Source organism: Oryza glaberrima, chromosome 8 (genome assembly GCF_000147395.1).
Source record: "Oryza glaberrima chromosome 8, OglaRS2, whole genome shotgun sequence".
Taxonomy (NCBI): Eukaryota; Viridiplantae; Streptophyta; class Magnoliopsida; order Poales; family Poaceae; genus Oryza; species Oryza glaberrima.
Window position 1 is genome coordinate 6,383,537 of NC_068333.1, and position 22,178 is coordinate 6,405,714.

At 42.0% G+C, this 22,178-nt stretch overlaps 2 protein-coding genes and 1 pseudogene across 2 annotated transcripts; 1 reads left to right on the forward strand and 2 right to left on the reverse strand.

The window, feature by feature from the left end:
- Nucleotides 1-4,692: 4,692 nt before the first annotated feature.
- On the reverse strand, nucleotides 4,693-5,507 carry LOC127782093 (uncharacterized). The gene is made up of 3 exons (XM_052309157.1): nucleotides 5,399-5,507; nucleotides 5,214-5,300; nucleotides 4,693-5,018 (listed from the first exon to the last, which is right to left on the reverse strand). The coding sequence occupies exons 1-3, from the start codon at nucleotides 5,505-5,507 to the stop codon at nucleotides 4,693-4,695; spliced, it is 522 nt and encodes a 173-aa protein (XP_052165117.1).
- A 2,384-nt stretch (nucleotides 5,508-7,891) lies between these two features.
- Nucleotides 7,892-12,823, forward strand: LOC127782623 (uncharacterized). The gene is made up of 3 exons (XM_052309894.1): nucleotides 7,892-8,479; nucleotides 10,594-10,690; nucleotides 12,299-12,823. The coding sequence occupies exons 1-2, from the start codon at nucleotides 8,002-8,004 to the stop codon at nucleotides 10,659-10,661; spliced, it is 546 nt and encodes a 181-aa protein (XP_052165854.1). The 5' UTR covers nucleotides 7,892-8,001; the 3' UTR covers nucleotides 10,662-10,690; nucleotides 12,299-12,823.
- Nucleotides 12,824-15,838: 3,015 nt separating this feature from the next.
- LOC127781405 (uncharacterized membrane protein At1g16860-like) lies at nucleotides 15,839-18,962 on the reverse strand (annotated as a pseudogene).
- Nucleotides 18,963-22,178: the final 3,216 nt, after the last annotated feature.

The following is a 22,178-nucleotide window of genomic DNA, read 5'->3' on the forward strand; positions in this document are numbered from 1 at the left end:
AGCAAGGCAAGTCACATCATCCTTGAGCATATTGAATCCCAGTTTATAGAATTATTTTGATTTAAATTAATGCATTATCGCTTTATTTAAATTCCCGCGTTATCACTGTTTTATTTAGCCATGCCTATTTACCTTTGTTATGACCTTATTAATATTGCTATTGTTATTATCACCTTGCTTACCCTAGGCAAATAAAACCCCAACTAGTGGGTACTCTATTTAGGGTTCCACTAGTATGAATTTAGGTAGATGCTTCGCTGATTAATTAGGCAACAATAGGTGGTTTTATAACTTTAGACTTTGGGAATTCTCATATCACTTGGATACTATGGAATGGTTGGCTTATGGTGGAATTGGACATACCCCTCTCTTACTCTTTCAAAACCCCTAAAACCTGTTTTCCGGTGGGGTTTGGGTGCATGCCAGTTGTGGGAAGTAGCACCCCGGCCAATATAAGGATTAAGCTCGGGCCTCTGTTGCAAAGCACTACCGTACTAACCACATGTCTAATGGGTAAGGCTTAACTCGATGCTCAGTCTAGTCCTGAACAAAAGAACACGGATAGAGATGGATGAAGTTGTTGCGACGATGGATATCTCTGAGGCAAATGAAGGCTACATGAGCTGCGGCTCGGTAATCAAGATGTCTAGGCAAATGAAGACTACACAGGTCGGTGCCCGTTAGTCGAGATGCCATGGCACTGGACTAGTACGCGGGTGGTCTCACCCCTATGTGTGTGGCACACCCGGTCTAGATCCTGTTGCTAGGGGCTCAATCCTGGCCTGCCTGTCCTGGGATACCGGCCGTAGGCAGGGTTGGGTCGGTACTTTTGTTCACGGCTAGGATGGGTGAAGGGTTATGTCATATGTTTACGACGGGTTCCAAGGCCATGGAATGCGGAGTAAAGATGTGTCTTGTGGGTAAAGATGTACACCTCTGATCAGAGTAAATCTATTCGAATAGCCGTGCCCTCGGATATGGGCAAGCCTAGCAATGTACCCAAGTTAGTGGTTTAATTCTTAAAATTTGCTTAACAACTAAAATGTGGAAAGGTTGGCCTGGGTTGGCTTGGGACGAGCTGGGACCCAGGTCGGGTTGCCAGTTCGGTCTGAATGATCGTAGGCCTTGGGTTAAGGCAGGTTCGTGTGGGTCCACGGCCTTGATTAATAATACCGTGTAGCTCTAGGATCGTCTTTATAAAATAGCTTTGGGCAACTAAGTGACTTTTAAATGCTGTTTACTGCAAAACTTAACCCCTATATTATTACCCCTTGTACTCCCTTGCATTAATTATGCATCTCCCGGTGTGACTTGCTGAGTACTGTGGTTGTACTCATTCTTGCTCTATCTCTCCCCCCTTCAGTAAGAGAAGCTTTGGAGAAGAAGTCTTAGGTGGAGTCCTGGCTTATACCCCAGTTGAGCGCCTGTGAAGATGGAGCTGTTGGCCCGCTAGTCCGCTGCTGTTTATTTTTTGATTGTCAGGCCTGAAGTGCCTTTGTAATAATGTAAATATTATCGATATAATAAAGATGTGCCTTTTGTATCATGTTTGTTTAGTGTACCCCGGCTTTTCCTGGGACGGGGGTTAATACACTAGGCAATTTTCTCGGTCGCGACATGTGTGCCAGTAAAGTAAGAACTACTCACTACTACGAAAAACATTTACGCTGCGGCAAAAAGTGGTTTGTGCTGGCGGCTGAGCAGCCCGCCAGTAAGTAAAGGCTAGAGAAAATAATTGCTTTTCACAAGTGGTTATAAAACCGCCTGCGAAAATCAATTTTCGCAAGCGCGTTCTTAAGAGGGCCGCCTGCAAAAACCAATTTTTCAAAGCACGGGACCGCCTGCGAAAACCAATTTTCGCAAGCGCGTTCTTAAGAGGACCGTCTGCGAAAATATTCTCCGGTGCAAAAAAAAATTGAAATCCAAATTCAAATTCAATTACAAATTCAATCACAAATTCAAGCATCCTCTTTTTCTCACAGATTCACAAATACAAATCCACAATCACAAATTCAATCATCGATTCAAATATGCTGGCCTCACAGTGCGATTTCAACATCACAAATCAAAATTAATTTTGCCAACGATATTGCAGAACAAAAAAATGTTTCAATCCCAGCATCACCCATCGCCTCATCGCGAGAAGAACAGCAGCTGCTGAACCCAAGGATTGATCGAATTGCAAGCGAACCCGCTCGAGGTTGCCGTTGTCGTCCTTGAAGTGGCCGGATCCGCAGGGGACTCGGATGGAGTCATCACCATCGCAGTCGCCGTCGGCGCAGCCGCCGCGCGCCCCGTCGCAGTCGCCATCGTCGCGCCCCACGCCTCCCTTCGCCGCGGCCCCCGTCGCCATCCCGTCGCAGTCGCCATCGTCGCGCCCCACGCCTCCATTCGCCGTGGCCCCCGTCGCCATCCCGTCGCAGTCGCCATCGTCGCGCCCCCCGACGTCCGCCTCCCTTCGTCGCAGCCGCGCCACCGAGCAGCCGAGGCGCGCACAGCACGCCCTCCCCGCCCGCAGCACCTCCGGGTCACCTCGACGGCAGGGGCACCTTCTCGTCGCCTCCCTCGCCGCGGCGGCCGCAGCCGCCCCCCGCCGCCTGGCGCAGCTTGCTCTTTCTGTTGCCGCGGCTTGCTCTTGCGCTTGACGCAGCCGTCGCCGTCACCGTCGCCACCGTGCAAAGCTACCGAAGTCGCCGCTGCTGCCGACGCCGCCTGGGAGGAGGGGAGGAGGAGAGGAAGGTGCTGGATCTGGAGGGACGAGGGAGGAAGGAGGGAGGAGGAGGAATGAGAGGATAAGGATGGGTAGGTGTGGTGGGTGGTGATTTTTAATGGGTTGAGATATTTTAGCGCGTGATTTTTTTTAAGAGCGATGCTCTTCGGTACCGCCAGCGAAAGATTAAGAGTTCCGCCAGGAAAAATAGAGTTATTTATACAATCAGACTTCTTACCCTACCGTTAGTAAAAATATGTTTTTTTTTTTGCTGGCGGACGCTTAAGAGATCCGCCTCTAAAAATAGAGTTATTTTTTATGGCGGACCTCTTATCATGGCCGCCAGCGAAAATCGGTTTTCGCTAGCGGTCCGTAGCTCCCCACCCCTCGTTATATTTTTGCTGGCGGAATATACGTGTAGCCGCCAGCGAAAATTATTGGGTAACATCATAAAAAATCATTTTTTAGTAGTGACTTCCTCCGTTAGTAACAAGTTGTAAAATCCTAAAAAATAACTTAATTGAGATGTTAGCTTATCAACAATCTGTTTCTGTCTTCTTGCATAATACTTTATTTTGTGGTATGTTAGCAAAGCAATAACTAATCCGTTATTCTTTGGCTATTAAGCATTTGTATGCAAAATCGCACACGGGCCTTCATGTCATCTTCGGTCAAGGTGAACTTTATGGCATTTGTATGGCGCCTAAACCTCCCTTCCTTCAAATGCCTATGCAATGTGCTTTTCGACACACTACTACGAAAACCATCTTTCATGGCGGCCATTTTAGATTTTCACTGGCGGTTTTTACAACCGCCACAAAGCAAAGGCTAGTGAAGATCAAAATCTTCGCTAGCGGTTATCGGCCGCCAGCAAATATTGATTTTCACTGGCGGTTGTGTTATACCGGCCGCCAGCGAAAATAGTGGCCCAGGTCAAAAAAAAATGACGGAGCAGCACCGCTCCGTTCTCCTCCGTCAACAATGTTTCAAATTATTCCCAAATCCACTCCTCCATTCACAAATTCACACAAATTTACATCAACAATTTACAATAAAAACAGTCAAAATTTTCCATTCACATTCCACACAAATCAACAGATATTTTCCATTCACAATCAACAGAAATCAACACAAATGCACACAAATCCACAGAAATTCACATAAATCCGAGCACCACCGCCCGCGGCCCGACGGCGTCGGTCATGACGAGGTCAAGGCCCCGCGGTCGTGCTCCCCGCGCCACCGCCGGGGCGGATCTGTGCTCCCCGCGCCGCCGCCGGGGCGGATCCGTCCTCCCTGCGCCCGTCCTTCCCGGCAACGGCCTCCTCCCATCGGACAGATATGGGAGTGGGGAGAGGAGGGGATGGCAGGGCGCGGCGCCGCCGCTTCCTTCGTGGTCGCCGTCGGCAGTCGCCGTCGTTGCCGTGCACATCCGCACCGCCGCTGGGGCGGATCTGTCTTCCCCGCCCCCGTCCTCCCCGGCGGAGGGGATCCCGCCCGTCGTGGTCGCCGTCATCGGTGCCGCACCCCTCCCGGCCGCACCCCTCCCAAGAGGAGGCTGGGGGTGCAGGGAAGGAGGAAGGGACACTGGAGAGAGGTGGGGGAGGTGGGTGGGTGGGTGGGTGGAGAGGAGATAGAGGAGAGAGAGGCAGTGGGTGGGTGGGTGAGGGAAAATATCTCAGCCCGCGCGGATTTTAAATGTCGTCAAATTTTTTTAACGGGCTCTGTTTTTTCGCTGGTGGAACTGTTTAGTAACCGCCAGTGAAAACGTTGGTTTTGGTTTTCACTGGAGGACACTTAAGAGGTCCGCCTCGAAAAATAGAGTATTTTTTATGGCGGACGTCTTAACGTGGCCGCTAGAGAAAATCAATTTTCGCTGGTGGTCCTATACCCCCCACCCCTCCTTATGTTTTTGCTGACGGTTTTAGCATATAACCGCCAGTGAAAATTATAGTGTGACACCATAAAAAATTGTTTTCCTATTAGTGACATTTGCAAAGCGTTGGCGAGGTCTTTGATAGTATGGCGCTGTCTAAGCGGCACATCTTCGATGCCATTAGCGTTAAAGGGAAGTTCTTTGCGGCCACAGTTCTTCTTAGATTCAAAAGATCCGATTCCACAACTAATCTGTCCATCTCGCCATACACACGTTGGACAACTCTCCACAGTTTCCCCACCCGCATGTCGTTAGCAACAGATTTGGTCACTCCCTCCTTCATGATGCCATTAGTTGATCTCTCTAAACACAAAGCATAAATGCTTCGTTTCATATCAGGAGGGTAGTGCCTTCTCTTCCTGATATTGATACCTACACATATAGTTCATGACGCCTTAGTACGTGCTTACTAAAGGAGGCAACAGCAAACAAAATAAAAAACATAAGTCATACATACATACGGCTTTAATTAGCATGTTGATGCCTATTATGGTTTGCTTGCATGGCACTGTGCATGGCTGCATGCAAATGGCTTTGAGCTCAAACAGCTAAACGGCTAGTGAGTACCTGTGGTTTCAGCTGCATCCACGGCCTCCGCTCCGCCGCCGGCGTCGTCATCTCCGTCGCTGCGCTCTTCTCCAGAACCTTCTCCATCTGTTCGTTCGAAACAAAATTGGATCATCAAACAAGTACAGATCGAAAAAAGACAGATTACAAAAGAGAGAAAAGGAAAACAAATCATGAATGAGCACCTTCGTTGCCGGGATCCCAAACGAAATCATAGTTCACATAAGGTATAACTCCCTCTAAATCGTCAATTTCATCCCAATTGATAGGCTGATTCAGATCAAAACCAGCCATTACGTTGAACCATGTGAGGGTTTATGAGAGAAGAAAAAAGAGAAGTGAAGTGTGAAGTGTGAATGGCCATTGCCCACATTTATAGGATAAGCTCAAAGTGGCGCTAATTTTCGTTCATGCCCTCCAAATTTTCGTTGATGGCGCTGGCATGTATGGCGCTAATTTTAGTTGATGCTTTCCAAATTTTCATTGTCAGCGGGCGGAGCCAGAAATTAACACGCGCGGGCAAGCATGAGCAATTGAGAAGTCTCGCAAACGTGTGAAAATAGTACGTGGGATATGGGATACGTGCGCGAAAATAGGACATGGGATGGGCTACGCGCTGGGAAGGCCGAGGGCGCGCGTGAAGCGAAGCGTAGCGCGTTGGGATGGGCAAGACAAGTACATATATCAGACCAAAACAGGTACGCTCTATATTTTGGGATGGAGGGAGTAAGATGTAACATCCAGATTTTTCTATCATGAAAATAATGAGAAAACTGGTTTAGTGATATGTGAATATACTACCTTCATAATTAGAGCACTATATGTCCTGATTTATATATCTAAGTACAATGTAAACTTCTTATTATCATTGATAAACTAACATAGTATTTTTTTTTCGCCCATAGAAACGGAAGCAATACCCTATACATTTAAGAATATACTATCTCCGTTTCAGGTTATAAGACTTTTTAGCATTGTTTTTATTTATATAGATGTTAAATGTCTAGATTCATTAACATGTATATGAATATATGTAATGCTAGAAAGTCTTATAATATGATTATAAACTGAGGAAGTAGTAAGAATATAATAAGAGAGGCTTAAATCTAGTAAGAGAAACAAGATACGGATTAATTAGCACTTCTCAGCCATTTCTCAAGAGAGGTAAGTCAGGGAGGAAGCCGAGCACTTATCGCTCGGGCACGCACCGCACTTCACATCTAGCAATTCCACCAAAATCAAATTTAAATCAAACCTACACATTGAGAAAAAAAACAAATTCAAGAATGAATATATATATAGTATCACTATTATATTCATATCCAAATTTATTTTTTTATACTTAATGTGTGAGTTGAGTTTGAACATAAGATTTTGTGGTCTTGTATATAATATATAGAGTGAAGTGCATGTGTAGCGAAATGACTATTTAGCGGCTAGTCAACTCACACATTATGCACTCACTATTATATTGAGTGAAGTGCAAGGCGCGCGCGGAGTGGGGAGTGGGGTGGACGGCACGCTCTCTCGTTCTTTTTTGTTTTTTTTCATTTCTTTCGCTCTCCTCTTTTTTTTTTCTTTCCCCGTTTCTTTTTCAGTTTTTTCCGTTTCTTTTTAGTTTTTTTCCGTTTCTTTTTTGTTTTTTTCAGTTTTTTTATACATATGTATACAAATTTTTTATACATATATACAAACTCTGTATACATATATAAAAATGTATACATTAAAAACCAATAAACCACATATATGCGTCTTTTTCTCTAGTTTTTCTTTCCAGCTCGGTTTTTTGGTTTTTAATGTATACGTTTACAAACTTTCTATACTCTATCCCCTTAGCTATTTCATTGGCGACGACTCGTCATCGTCATCGTTCGTCCCAATCTCCGCATCCCACCATTCCCCCTTTCCTTCCCTCCTCGATGGCTCGCCTCCTCGCGCAAACCCTAACCCTAACCCTAGCCCGCCCAGCGGCGATGCCCCTCTTCCCTCTCCGCGGCCTCGCCATCAAGGTCGAGCTCATCGAGACCGACCTCGCCGAGGACAACGCCGCCGACACCCCGCCTCCACTGGTGATATAGATGGTCAAATGGGTCATCTAACACGGCCTCGCCCGGACACGACTAGAGCACAACCCAAGGCAAAATGTCAGGCCGACACGACCCGTCATACTCTTCGTGTCGTGCCGTGCCAGGCCAACCCACAGATTGTACTTGCGGCCTAGGCACGACATGGCCCGTCATACTCTTTGTCATAAGATGCGGGCCGTGCCATCCGGCCTGAAAGCACGACCAATCCATCGTGCTCGTCTTAGAATAAATCTATTTTACCTCCCTCATCTCTTTAGACCGTGACTTATGTGGCTTAAAATAAGCCCATTTTACATCCTTCATTTCTTTGGACCATGCCTTGGAATAAGTCTATTTTGCCTCCCTGGTTGTCGTGCCCGTCGTGCTGAGGAAAAGGCCCAGGCACAGCCCATTGGTCAGGCCAGGCCAGCACAGGCCCAACAACAATCGGCCCATGCCGTGCCTGGACCAGACCAAATCTCCATGCCACGGGACGAGCCGTCGGGCCGTAGGCCTTTTGGCCAACAGTGACGTGCCGACGCTCCTGTCACACCGACACCGGGGGCCCACATACGCACGCACCTCGCACGTGAGCTAACCCATTCTCCTCTCTTCTCCGCGGCATCTGACATCTCTCACCCCCCGTCCCTATCCCTTTCGTCGTCGTCGTCGTCGTCGTTCGTCCCAATCTCCGCATCCCTCCATTCCCCCCCTCCTCCTCGATGGCTCGCCTCCTCGCGCAAACCCTAACCCTAACCCTAGCCCGCCCGGCGGCGGCGGCTGCGGCGGCGCCCCTCCTCCCTCTCCGCGGCCTCGCCACCAAGGTCGAGGTCATCGAGATCGACCTCGCCGAGGACGACGACGCCGCCTCCACCTCGGGCCCCGCCTCCTCCCCCGCGTCGGTGGAGGTGGTCGGGGTCAGGCGCCTGGAGGAGGCGATCCACGGCGTCATGGTGCGCCGCGCGGCGCCCGACTGGCTCCCCTTCGTCCCCGGGGGCTCGTTCTGGGTTCCCCCCATGCGGCGGCCCCACGGGGTCGCGGACCTCGTCGGCCGGATCGCGGCGGCGGCGGGGGGCGACGCGGAGGTGGTGGCCGGGGGGCTCGCGTACGAGCCGGAGGTGTACGCGCCCATGACGGAGGAGGAGGCGCTCTCCTTCTCCACCGCGCGGGGCTGGCCGTCGGCCTCCTACTTCGTCGAAGGTGAGCCGCTGGCCTCGGCTGGCCGAGATCTTGGATTACCAGCTCGGGTTATGCAGAATTAATTGATTTTTGTTTTCTGGATTCGAATCAAGAACATTATTAGCGCACTACATCCGTTTCTGTGTTTGGTATTCATTGTGGACCATCATTTTTTAAGCTACACCTATTGAACTGGATTACATCATTTAGCTACAACTATTGAGCTGAATTCTTAGTCCAAATTGCAATGTTGTAGTATGGCAATCTGAAAATTTGAATACAATTTCTCTGAATTTGCCGACAAGTTCTCGAAAACCGATCGGTTTTGGCGAAATTCCGATCGAAATCATCGAAATTTCGATCAGTAATCTTGCCCATGTAAGTGTTTTCCTTTTTTAAATTCTTTATTCTTTTCTTTCCTATATAAGTTTCAGTAAATACACACAATACATCATTTTTTTCGAAAATTTATATCCCAATAGGTTCTATGAATATCATAGTATTTATAAGATTTTATTTGATTTTTTCTTTTTTATCAATTCAAATTTGAATTTGGATGAAACTCCTCGAAATCTCAGACGGTTTCTACTTTCGAGCCTTGTCGAAATGTCGAAATTTCGCGAAATCCGACCGGATTTCGTCGGAATCGTAAACCCTGGTAACTACAACCTGGGTCCAGGTGCATGCCTAGAAACAGCTACATTTCTGGGACGGGTAGAACGATATCTTGCTACAAGAATTTTTAGAAGCAGTTTTAAAATTCTGTTAGGTTTGTTACCTGTATGTTGTTTCGAGTTTCTACAATACAAAAGAGTAAGGGCATTCAGCATTGGCACATTCTTTCGTCATGTGCCATCATGCCTGTTCTATTTGTCCAATTTATCCATTGCCTACCTCGGTACTTTTCTGGACGGAGGTAGTAATATCTTGCTACAATAATTTTTAGAAGCAATTTTTAATTTCTGTTAGGTTTGTTACCTGTCTGTTCTTTTGAGTCTCTACAATACAAAAGAGTAAGGGCATTCAACATTGGCACATTCTTCATCATGTGCCATGGTGCCTGTTCTGTTCGATTTATCCATTGCCTACCTCGGTGCTTTTGTACTTGCATGTGCAGTTACTCTCTTGTGACTCACGACACCATATTATACTATTTGTATGGACTCTTTGATATGTTATTCTAGGTTTGATGGCTTGCACTTATTAAAATCACCCTTTAAATCACAATTAAATACCCTAGACATGGATATTTGTAATTCTCTTTTGGAGATCTCTCTTATTTTATCACCAACTCATTTGCATGTGCGCCCTAAATTACTAGGTAATCTAGGGATATATCATGCAAATATTGTGTGGCAGGGGGGAAATATGAAGCTAAATTTGATATCCATATAGCACTTGTGCAGATGATACACTATAGATCTTTATTCGCTTGCACATGAAAGATGAATTGTGATGGCATGTCTTGAAACAGTGTTGGCAAACAATGTTCCTCTTTTGTTAATTACTCTGTTTTGCACTTTTAGATCTTTGTAGTTCCATCTAGAAAATGTAGCACAAAAATCTATCTGGTGATTTAAAAACTAAGAATTGAACTTATAGTAAGGTGCAGACGTGCAGTAGTTCATAGGCAAACATTAAACCATTGTAGTTGATTTGTTTACTTCAGGACATCACTTGTGTATTCCATACAAAACATGAATTGGTAAATTGTGTTAGTAATGGCTGTAGAGTTTACATTGTACCCTTGCAGTGTCTATACCATGTGGTCTATATTACATTCTTCCCTTCCAGTGTCTATACCATTTGGTCTATATAGATTCTTCAGAAGTACATCACCTTCTATTATATATTCTAGGCATGAATATTTATCTTGTTGATTTTTTTTCTCAAGGCATTATTCTATTATATATTCCTGACCCTGTGTGTCAACACTGATCAACACAACATATCAGTTTCACTGAAAAAATAGTATATAGAGTTGACATATCTTTCTCCCCAATAATTTGTTATGTTTTTTTGCCTGTTGTTCCTTGTGCATGCATTTCAAAACCTTGTTGAAGATTATTATTCTTGGCCATTTTTATTTGAGATTTAGCTTAATTTGTCACCTGACTAATTAATTATTTTCAAAGGGAAATTCCCACATACCAAGAAGAAGTCAAGGAAACGTGCAACCCACACTGATGAGGAAGAAAGCTGATTGGCTAATGCTCCATTGCCAAGGGGAAGGTGATTTCTTTTTCTAGGAATTGCTTTATGTAAGTGTGGTGTTTATACTTATAACAATCAAAATCACTAACGGTGGTCATAGAAGGCTTAGCCTCTACAAGGGCCTCCCTGTGGCTCTGGTAAGTGTGAGGGTACATGAGCACTGTCCAATGCACCTGGACAGGGAAGTTAATGATGAAATTGTCAGCAATGGCCACATTTCCTTATCAATTTCCATTGGAGATTTCATACATGATCGTATTGGATGGCTACTTGTGTTTGAAAACAATGTGAAGTGGGTAAAGATTGTAACTTTGAGATCTTTTAAGCATAACATCAACTTTTCAACATACATGTCTATATATATCAGTACCAGTATAAGAACAGTTACTTTTACTGTGGAAGTTCATAATTGGAACTTGGAAGTAATAATAATTTGCAGTCATTAAAGAACCAACTTTCGCCAGGCATATATAGTGTAGGTTTCTACTAGGAGTGAAGGAAAACTTCAAAGCCATACTTTGATGTTTGCTACTAGGGCTCTTGGAATAAATAACATGCAGCATATGGAAAGGTTCCTGAGAACCTTTGTCCTTCGATGCACCTCTTACTACGTTATGCCGATGTACGTAGTGGCTAGTGTTATCCTGTTAGGTTATTGTAATATACCATAATGCAGGGTAATACAGATGGATATTGCAGTGCACCAGTCTGGTGGTGTTCACATTTAGCTGACAAAATAAAACACTGCTTGGATCAAACATTTGTTCCTTTTATCAAACCAGACGTAGATACAGAGAACATGATGCTGCTCTTTTAAAGGGCAAATGCAATGCTTAGGATATCCTAATTACTGGTTATTGGTCCCTGCACTGTTGCCCTCTTATGATGTTTTTTAACATTTTTGTAGTTGCTACCTGTTAGCCAATGATATGGACTCATGTAATGCATATTTGTAATTTGTATTGCAGTATAAAATCAAAATATTTTGCAGGGTAACTATGACAATACCAATGTTTGAAAGTTTGGCGTGCCTCATGTTGCCGCATCATACAACAAGGATGGAGCAACTTAGGTTGCTCCTATTTGCATGGGCATGTGGTGGTAACCACCTTGTCAGAAACAATGTAAACAATAAACAGTGAGTCCAGGTCGACAAGGCCATGTTTTGGACAAGGCTGAAACTAGTTAGTTCTTGACTACTAAACAAAGTTTGAGGCAAGACTGGTGATTCTGATAGACTTGGGTCACTAGTTAGATTTCTCATTGATTTCCATAAACTCTTTACTTTCTCCTAAATCCTTGCAATTGGGCATATCCTGTAAAAATGAATTTGCACACATAAAACTTGTTTGAACATTCAGTCGGTAGTTCGTACCCAGCTCTTCAGTCCCGCTGGGATTTTATCTGAATCTATCATTGAGCTAAAAACTTGGGTCAATGGTTAAATTTGTCTTAAATTTTAAAAACTCTGGTGCCTTGTACAATTTTTTATTGCAGAGCCTGTAAAAATGTAGGCTACACGCAGACAGCCTTGTTTCCTCTGGGAATTCACATGTTTGTTTGCTTGTGTCCTTACTATGTGCTCCAAAAACTATGATTCGGCTAAAAGAAATTCTTTTTCTGCAGGCTTCTACAAGAAAAGGTTGTTCAGGGTTACACGTCTCTGCTATGACCAATGTACATATGGATGACGGCAAGGACCCCAAGTGCTAATTAATCACCCCACCCCTTGCACTATGAAGATAATCTGTTGCAACTGCTATGATTGGGTTGCAATCTGTATATTTCACTCAGAAGCTGTAGTGTTATTGTATCGACCAGCCCTTGTGCCATAGCCTTGGTTCACGGTAATAAAACATGGAGGGAGAAGCTGGATGCTTGTGTTTGTGTTCTGCAACAGCCATAGAAAATGGAACACTAGCTGGAATCCAACAAGGACTGTGGATGGCTCTTTGTGCCAAGGAAAAAAAAAAGAATGTTTGCAAAGCGCTGAGATAAAAACATCTGCTTCCATCTCCAGTCTTGAATTTGTTTCCATATAAAACTGCATGTTGTAATGTCATATTTGACTTGTTGAGACCTAAAAGGTCAACTGTATGTGCATTTGGTGGACATGGCCTGCGAAGCAAATTTGATTACATTCTAAATTTATAGCTGGGAATGCCTCATCTATAAGAGAGAGCTGCTGTCAAGTGAGCATATGAATGTAACTGGTTGGTTGCTTGCTACGGCACTCACTATTTGATAATGTATGTGCGATTTGATATTAATGTTGGGTTTAAGTGCTGGATCTGAAGTGTTCGTCCAAGAGCAGGTGGAAACCATGTTGGATAAATCAGGCTTCAAGTCGGAGCAAGAATGCACTAAAGTCCATTTGAAGGTCTAGTTGTCATGGTCGTATTGCATGATTGCATCAAGATTATATAGTCTATGACTGGAGCTGTTCCCATTTCTTGTCAAAAACAAAAGTTATCACTGACCTGCCCTGTGTCCTCATGATGCTGGTATGTTTGCATATCTGAACTGATTGCGTGTGTCCGGTCCAAATGCTCTGTTGAATGTAGCAAGAAACATGAGTCACCCTCGCGGAAAAGAGATTTGATTTCTTGCCTTTTGACTATAGATTTCATATCAGATACACGGATAAGATATTCTAAACAACATGATCAGTTGTTCCTTTAAAGAAAAACGAAAGGGCATGATTGCATCATTGCTTTCCAGGATCTACCGTAATCAAGAGTCATTGGGTGTTAAAGCCTGTATTGTACATCCATGGCACATGCTGCTCCCTACTTGCAGCACAACCTCACTTTCAGAAAAAAAATAAATAAAAGGGAGGAGAAGAAAACAAAGGACAAAACTTGCATTGTGGTGCACTTAATACCGTCGCTAACAACGTCATTAAGTGTTGCACTGAGCCCCACTAACTCACCATGTGCCGTGTACTTAAAGATACAAAAAAAATAAGAAGACCATTAAGGCAGTAAGTGATCAAGACTTGCTACCTAGTAGAGCTGCCTCTCAGTCTCTTACTCCCTCCGTTTCACGATGTAAGTCATTATAGTATTTCCACATTTATATTGATGTTAATAAATCTAGACATATATATCTATTTAGATTCATTAATATCAATATGAATGTGGAAAATGTTAGAATGACTTACATTGTGAAACAGAGGAAGTACCAAAGTGCACATCATGCATGAATTTCAGATCACCACCTAGGCACCTAGCTAGGACCCTTGCCTAGAGAGTTTATATACATGGTCCTCAAATGACAAGAGGCCAAAACTGAAGTTAGTTAATTGAGGATCATTTGATGGTTTCTTTCTTTCTATTAATTTCTGGTTTTAGGGATAATGGATGCATTCATATGTATCTTGTCAGCATAATGTTGATTTTGAGTTTCTGATCGTGTGTAGTTTGTTGAAGTTGATGCCAAATTAGGTGGTACCAACCAAGGCATGAGAAAGAGAGAGAGAGAGAGAGAGAGAGGGAGGGTTGCTGGTGGCCTCACAGCGAAAAACATGTGAGCTTAGGAATCCTCCTGACTGAAAACATGGCAGCTTGGAGCTTCCAAAGTTTGTTGTCTCATGAATTTGTTGTGTCCATTGATCACCACAGCAGCATTCACCACCTATTTATGGGCTAACGCCCACAGCAGCACACCGGCTACGCAGCGCAGTGAGTACATGTGGCCGTGTACATCCGTGTTGGACGTAGAGTCCGGTTTTTAATTTATTATTAAAAAAAGGAATTTCGCACATTATGCCATATTGCCACTTGTAGTATTCTAGCTTCGTAAATATGCATTAGCCCAATTATTACATAGACTAGGCTCACATACACATAGCGCCACTCCCTACTCATGCGTCATATGTAATTCACTCATTAAATATTGAATTTGTATTGCTCACTCGATACACGTTTTTGTCTTTTTAATACTAGTCGTAGGTAATAGCAACTATAATATACTATGAGCTAGAGTTATTTGCGGAAGTGTTTGAATGCATATATCCAACACATTTGTCCGTACAACAATAGCATATTAGCATTAGAATCTTACACATAAAATACGCCAAATATATATAGTGTCATACACGGAATGCTATTAATATGGTGCGATCTCTAAAGCTGCCAGTTTTCAAGCTATGACTGCAGCCCTGTTCTTTGTAGATTAATGGCTATGAATTATTTGTGGATTATTCACGTCATGTTTCTAAAAATATGATTTGTCTAGAAACTTTCTAAATCAATATTGTTCAGACCACTTGTTCAATGTGCCCTCTCAAAAGAGGATAATGATAGATGGAAACTGAGTTTATAACAATTAGTCGATGGCACAAATGAATAAATTAAATATTAGAAGTTGATTTAAATTTTTTTAAAGAAAAATTATTGGAGGAAGTTTTTGCAAAAACATAGCGTTTATCAATTTGAAAAGTGTGTCGGGAGATAATCTATAATCTGTAAACTGAGAACGTACCACCTAATCTATTGGTTAGGTTTACAATAAATCATATTTAATTTATTATAAACATATCATTCATTAGCTTTCATCCGCATTTCATCCATATCAAATGGGCCCTAGTTTCTAAGCTACCAGGGAGATACTTGAAACCAAAATCACAACTAAAAACATTATTTAAACATATGTTACATACCCTCTCTACTTTTAGGTATGTTAATGGTAACAATTATAATGACTTAACGATGTTTTATATTGTATCCTTTCCTTTGTTTTCCCACTCATTGGATAACAATCTACTAGCTATCCTTATCCCAGTAGGAGTTGTTACATTTTATACTAATGGAAATCAGCATTAGCTGACAACAGGCTAGTGACACTGTGACAGAGAGTGATTCTTGGTCTGTTGTAGGGAGAGAATTCAGAGATTCATGTCCCTTCCTCCCTCAATTTTGTTGTACCTTAATTTCTTTGTTTATTATTACTACCAATTATTTTCTCCATCGTCTCCCCATATGATGCTTCTCTCAAATTGACATGAGACATCTCTTAGGCTCACAAGACACTTCAGCTTCACTCTTCTTTTTGGCTTTAGTTTAAATGCAAGAGTTTTACAGGAAATAACTCAAAAACTCCATTTAAATGGAGGAATAAATATCATTCAAACCAAACATAGGAATGAACTGGAAAAATATCACAAAACGGACGCACAGGAATATCAAACTTTAAGAGGGTTGGCAACTAACTCCACATGGCGTCCAATCAATCATATCTGATCCTTATGGAAGAAAAGGAAGAAAATGTCATAAACAGAGAATAAAGTGAAAGTTGCCTGGTGTCTGCTTCTTTTTCATATCACCAATGTACTCACCTTAGGCTCACAATAAAATGCAAAAGAAACTATGTGATTTTCTCAATGGTTTGGTTTAATATCGTACAAAGATCAATATATATAACACGGGATTGAAATTTTAGAATGAAATGCGCATAAAATTGAAACTGGAATTTTTAACACTGCTGGAATTCTTCACAACAAAAACTTGTGAACTCTATTCCACTGAGAATCTCCAAACGGCTCCATGGTAGAACTATAGCCATCCATGTTACAAGCATCAAAAGCCCAACAGAAGAGAAAAAACAGAGAAAAATACATAAAAAACTATACAACCAATGCCTAAGTAACACACCGTCGATATTGTACTTAGCCATAACCACAACCTGCATTTGCACATGTTTTTCAATTCTAACAACCACACAATAAATCCAGGGATTTCGACAGGCATTCTCTTTCTCAGCATGTTTGATGTATCTTCTCAGCTTAAAACTAAGCCCATCAAGGCTAGTCAGGAGGATGAACTTCATCCACTGGCACTCTGGCAGCCAGTCGAGATGGGTTCAGATGGATGAACAATCATCAATACATTGTCGTTCCTTTGAACAACCCCCATAATACAAACTCTGCTGCCCTCCTTGATGTATCTGCATGTAAATGTGCATGTCAAATGATTTCATATAACTCCAAAATTCAGAAGAAATAAGAGTACCCTTTTTTTAGGAACATTATACGATCATCACTTAAAACATTCCTTTCTCATAGCTGTTTCAGGATCTCAGGACATGTCCTTGTTATCCGGATTTATGTCAGTAACAACAGATTCATCAACATAAGAGGTTACCCGCGTCCCATATCCTTTTCTGACCAATGCTCGCTGACCAGATTGGAAATCAGAAATGTAGAAATCGACAGCATATGTCGCCGCAATCATAGCAAGGAAAATGTGAGGTCACAGGGTTTATGTTGGGAAGAATTATAGCAGTTTGCATTCTTCAATAAAATCCTCATGGCATTCAACACTAGCTAACTGTGAGATCTCATCATCTTGATAATAATCAAATTTCCAGTTGAAGAGAAACTCACCTCCATTGACCCGAGTCCCAAGCTAAATTAATCTGCAATGCTCAGCATTAGCAGCTTTTGATACCCATCCCCTGTACTCATACAGGCAAGTCCAATGAAAATGAAATGAGGACTCGAGGGGAAAATTTCCACAAGTAACAACCTGTGAAGATACGCTAGTTGTTAACGATGCGAAAATAAAGCATATTGCTAAAAGGCAATCCAAGTTTCTATAACCACAAGATTACTGTCAAAAGAAAAAATATTATGAGAAGAAATCATGTTAGTGTCAAGTACAGGTTAGTAGAGTTACCTGCTTGTGAAACTAACCTACATGATCAAAGCATCCATGTGCCTAGAAGTTTGTTCTTGTTTCTAATTAATATCAATATTATTACTACAGATGACCATCTAAAGTATTTTGTGAAACCTACAAATCAATACTGCTCAGCAGAATGATGGAGCAAAATCAATATTTCTGACACAGTCATACGCCAGTAACTTTCATGCACTGTCCATCTTTTGCTGTTCTAAGATCAGAATCAGGATAGCGACTGATGAACAAAATCATGCCTCTTGTTCCTCAGTAAATTAATATTCCAAATCGCAATTGCAGCGACAAAAACAAAGTATCACCACCACAAACTACCAGCAATATAGGATTATGAACAGCGCCAAGAATGAATCCACCTGCTATGAAACCCCATCACAAAGAGAAGAACAACCATATATCCAGAGAATTGACTTCGGAATGCTACCCTTGATTGAGTAACCATCTTCTACATTCAGATTTGTAACAGCCTGTTTGTGAGCAAAAGAGGTCGCACCACCAGATGAACTCATAGGTCCAGAGGAGATAGGCACTGATGATCAGCCCAGTTGTAGGAAGAACAGGAGATAAAGGGCCAGATGACTTCTTTCCTAGTTCTGCCAGAGGAATCAAATTCTCAATAGTTGCGACCAATGGCATTTGAAACTGGTCGAGAGTTGAAACCAGCACCACCAAATGAAGTATACTTCATTTCTTGAAGGTTGATTGCCTAGAGGACCAGATTCCCGCTACTTTTCAATGTGGAGGTCAAACATTTTTACAGCTCTCCAGATTTATCATTTTCTTAGCTAGTGGGATGGAAACTGTGAACCTATGTTCTGAACCAATAAAATTTAACTATACCTTGAGAATGCATGTAAGCAAGCAATACTACTGTCAAGTTTTTAAGCACATCACCAACATTGTCAGATACAACCAACACCTTCCTTGTCTCAGCACCTAAAACAGAACAAACGAAATTAAATCACATAAATAAAAAAGAATGGAAAAATCGGTTAACATAGCACATGTGGGATGCAGGATGCTAAATTCGGAAAATACCACCCAAAAAAAAAAGTTTACTTTGCTGGATACCACCGGCGCCGCGAGCTTGAGTTTGAGCCTGCCATCCCCTTCTCCATTCAACGCTGGCTCGTCACTCGTCTAGCACAGGTCGTCGATAGCCAATCATCTAGCAGAAAGAACAGGAGGGGATTAGGCATTGCCGGGAGTAGTCAAATCAGGAGGAGATGGCTGCATTTGGATTCTCTCTCTTTGTACTCCCTAGAGTCAGAATGTCAGATTCAGAACCAAAATCACCAAACCAAGAAAACAAACTAGCACAAATTCATCTGAAGAACATAAATCAAGGGATTGTCCAAGATCCATACTACACTCCAATGTGGACTCAATTTCTGAACAAAAACACACATACCAGCCCATTCCCTAATCCCATCTCTCTCTTCTTGCCCTCGATCGGCCGCGCATCTCTTCTCGCCGGACAGCCGCTGCTCGTCCCTCCCTCTCCTCTTGGAGGAGAAAGCGTCCGAGGAAGGAGAACAAACTTCCCCGATTGAAGGGTATTTCGGTCCTTTCCATTCAGCGTTCTGTGGAAAGCTGTGGTATTCTCCGAACCAATTAGCGCGCGTCAAGTCTTTGCCAAAGTTTTTTCTTTTTATTTACCGAATTGGACATCCTGGCTATGGACCGAATTTATTAAACCATGTTCTGCCAGGTTTCCCAGTTATGGACGATTAGATATGACCCAAGATTGATTCAAGGTAGAACCAAAGGGCATGTTTAAAGTAGAGCATGATATAGGACCTTTAGTCCACTCTGAGACTATTATCTTACCAACTCTTAAGTTAAGATGATAAAAGATTCTAACCATTAATATACTGAATTTTTTTTCTTATCTTTCTTTCACTTTTTCCATCATTTTTCTTTTATAGACACTATGAGTCGATGTTAAGCCGTTGTCGTGCATAACAAATGATGTTTCTTCTATAAGAACAACGATGTTTCTCTCTCTTCCATATCAGCAAACTATTATCTTGTTAATGAGTTCGGCAGCTGAACATAGAGAGGAGATTTGTCTCGTTCTCCGCACGCACGCTTCCCGAACTATAAAACGGTGTTATTTTTGCAAAAAAAAATTCTATAGAAAAGTTGTTTTAAAAAACATATTAATTCTTTTTTGAAATTTAAAAATAGTTAATACTCAATTAATTATGTGCTAATGGCTCACCTTGTTTTGCGTATCTTCTCAATCATCTCTTTTCCTCTACTCTCAAACACAGCCCTCCTTCTATACTCCCTCCCTATAGTTTGACTAAGAGTATAGTATTGATTGTTGTTGTACTCCATTCGTCTCATATTATAGGTTGTTTTGATTTTTTTTCTCAGTCATTTTTTTTTACGTTTGACTAACTTTATAGAAAAATTTAGCAACATCTCTAATACCAAATTTATTTCATTAAATATAAAATTGAATATATTTTGATAACATGTTTATTTTGTATTAAAAATGTTGCTACATTTTTCTACAAACTTAAAAACATTTAACTAGAAAAAAACTTATAATATAAAATGGAGGGAGTACATGCCCTACTCAATGCTACTTGGTAGTAGTGTAAGCCTAGGTTGCAAGCAGTAGTAAGCTATCACGCTCTCCATATTGTTTTAGCGTGTTGGTCAAGAATAAGGTGGGTCCGGCTTAAAGGATCAACGATTGCAATCCCTGGTTCACAAATGATGTTTCTTCTATAAAAAAAACCTTGGTAGGAACCATCATGCAAAATAATATAGTTTTAACTCTTTTTTACCGGTTGTAGCCATGTGACCGGGTTGCAAGTACATACCACTCTCAAATGGTTCCTACCAGGTAGGAACTGAGCATTTAATCTTTATTATATGTTAAAATACAAATCATGGATGCCATAACACAAGTCTAGATTAAACTTTTGTCCTAGAAGCACCAATAACGGTTTGAGAAATGTGTTTTAGATATCACACAGTATTACAAAATTACAATAGAGAATATTTACTTCTCTCCAATGAAAGTTAATAGAAAGAGGACCCTAGCATGTGGTATTAGTTGTGCAAACACCACATTTATGGGTGGTGTAGAAAATAAGGTGGGTTCCACGGGGAAAAAACCGTTCCTCTTCAACCTCCCCATGACCCTTGGCATGCGAGAAAGTTTTGATCTCCAATCCGCCCACGAAACCCTATTGCTTACCCCATCACTACCTTATATCTCTTTATCCCTACCACCTGAATCTATCAATAATTGGCCCATGTGTATCCTGCTTCCTCACACTTATAGGGCATCCATGTTGTATCATTACTCCTAAAATCCTATACTTCTCATGCCTAACATTAGCCTACAGGCTCAGGTACGGAACCCATCAAGCTGTAAAAAAAAACTTGAGGCTCACGAACTATTAAAGCTCAGCTCGAGCTTTAGATGAGCCAAGCCCGAGCCTAACCCTACATCTCATAGGCTTTGCCAAGACGAGCTCAAACTTCTAATGAGCTAGACTGTGTATGACTTTTATTGTTTATTTACCTTATTTATTTGATAATTAAACCAAATATCAAATATATATTAGTATGTATTTTCATGATGAATTAGCATGTATTAGAAGCATATTTTTTTCTCTTTTATTAGTGTGATTAGTTAGAAAATAATTATTTTTATCAAAGGAGAAATATACGTTATACTGATTATGACAGAGATCGAGATCGAGCATGTTTAAAAGCTCAAAGACGGAATAGGCTCAGAAGCCGAGCTTGTGTCTCGCTCGAGCCTAGACAGACGAGTTCACTCGAGCTTGGCTCATCGACATTCCTACATGAGGGTGGTTGTTGCGGCGAGCAGCAGGGTGTGGCCTCTCTGGTGTTGTGGTGTAGTGTGGGCTTCTTCTTGCAATATACCAGAACGGGAGAGTGTGCAGGGGTCTGTAGGAAGAGAAATGAACTAAGGGGCAGCTCCCACACGCACACAACAAACAGACAAAGCAGCAAGAAGAGTAGAGCGTGAGGAGAAAGAAAAAAAAAGGTGGTGGAGTCGAGTGAAGAGGGGAAAAAAGAAATCCATGCACTCATCTTGTGACAAGTTAGATTTCCGTCAAATGAAATGATTTTGGGAGAGCTGTAAAAATTCTATGTTTCGGAGTAGCCCTTAATTTTCCCTAATTTTCTCCATAAAAGAGATTATAATAACTTTTAAGTATCCAAACAGAATTAAAAAGTAAGCACAGCGTCGTAACCGCAAACTGAGCTTAAATTTAATTTAGTATCTGCATAAGCATTGCTTGGTGATTCTATATGGCCATCACTCTGCTTTTCATTGAATATGATATTTCTGTTCATTTCATTGAACAAACAAATGTATAGATTTCAATTTATCATATGAATCTCCCTACCGAATTCAAAAGTCATATATATATATGGACCATATGGTGATGGCTAGTGATCAACACAATTGCAAATAAGAAAAATCCTTTATATGTCACCAATTGTTGTCCTCATCCGTATTGCTTTATTGTCACATTGACGTGTAGGATTATGCCCATGTTATCGATGAGGCAACAAGCTAAGTGATTTCATAAATACCCCCCACCAAACATTGCAAGTAGTGCATCAGACATGAAAATAATCTACCATGTGCCATGTACTTAAAAATACAAAGAACTCATCAACGACTAGGATTTATACGGTATACATATTCCAAATGAGTGGCATTATCACTCTCTAGCTAGGGCTGCGTTCAAATGGGCTTCATAGCTTAGCTTTTCTGTGGCATATAAAACGAGACGAGACAGCAC

Coding starts and splice junctions, on each gene's coding strand:
- LOC127782093 (XM_052309157.1), bottom strand. CDS start 5,507: ATGGCTGGTTTTGATCTGAATCAGCCTATCAATTGGGATGAAATTGAC. Junction 5,301..5,398: donor TTGGGATCCCGGCAACGAAG/GTGCTCATTCAT, acceptor TCGAACGAACAG/ATGGAGAAGGTTCTGGAGAA. Junction 5,019..5,213: donor GGATGCAGCTGAAACCACAG/GTACTCACTAGC, acceptor CTATATGTGTAG/GTATCAATATCAGGAAGAGA.
- LOC127782623 (XM_052309894.1), top strand. CDS start 8,002: ATGGCTCGCCTCCTCGCGCAAACCCTAACCCTAACCCTAGCCCGCCCG. Junction 8,480..10,593: donor GGCCTCCTACTTCGTCGAAG/GTGAGCCGCTGG, acceptor TTATTTTCAAAG/GGAAATTCCCACATACCAAG.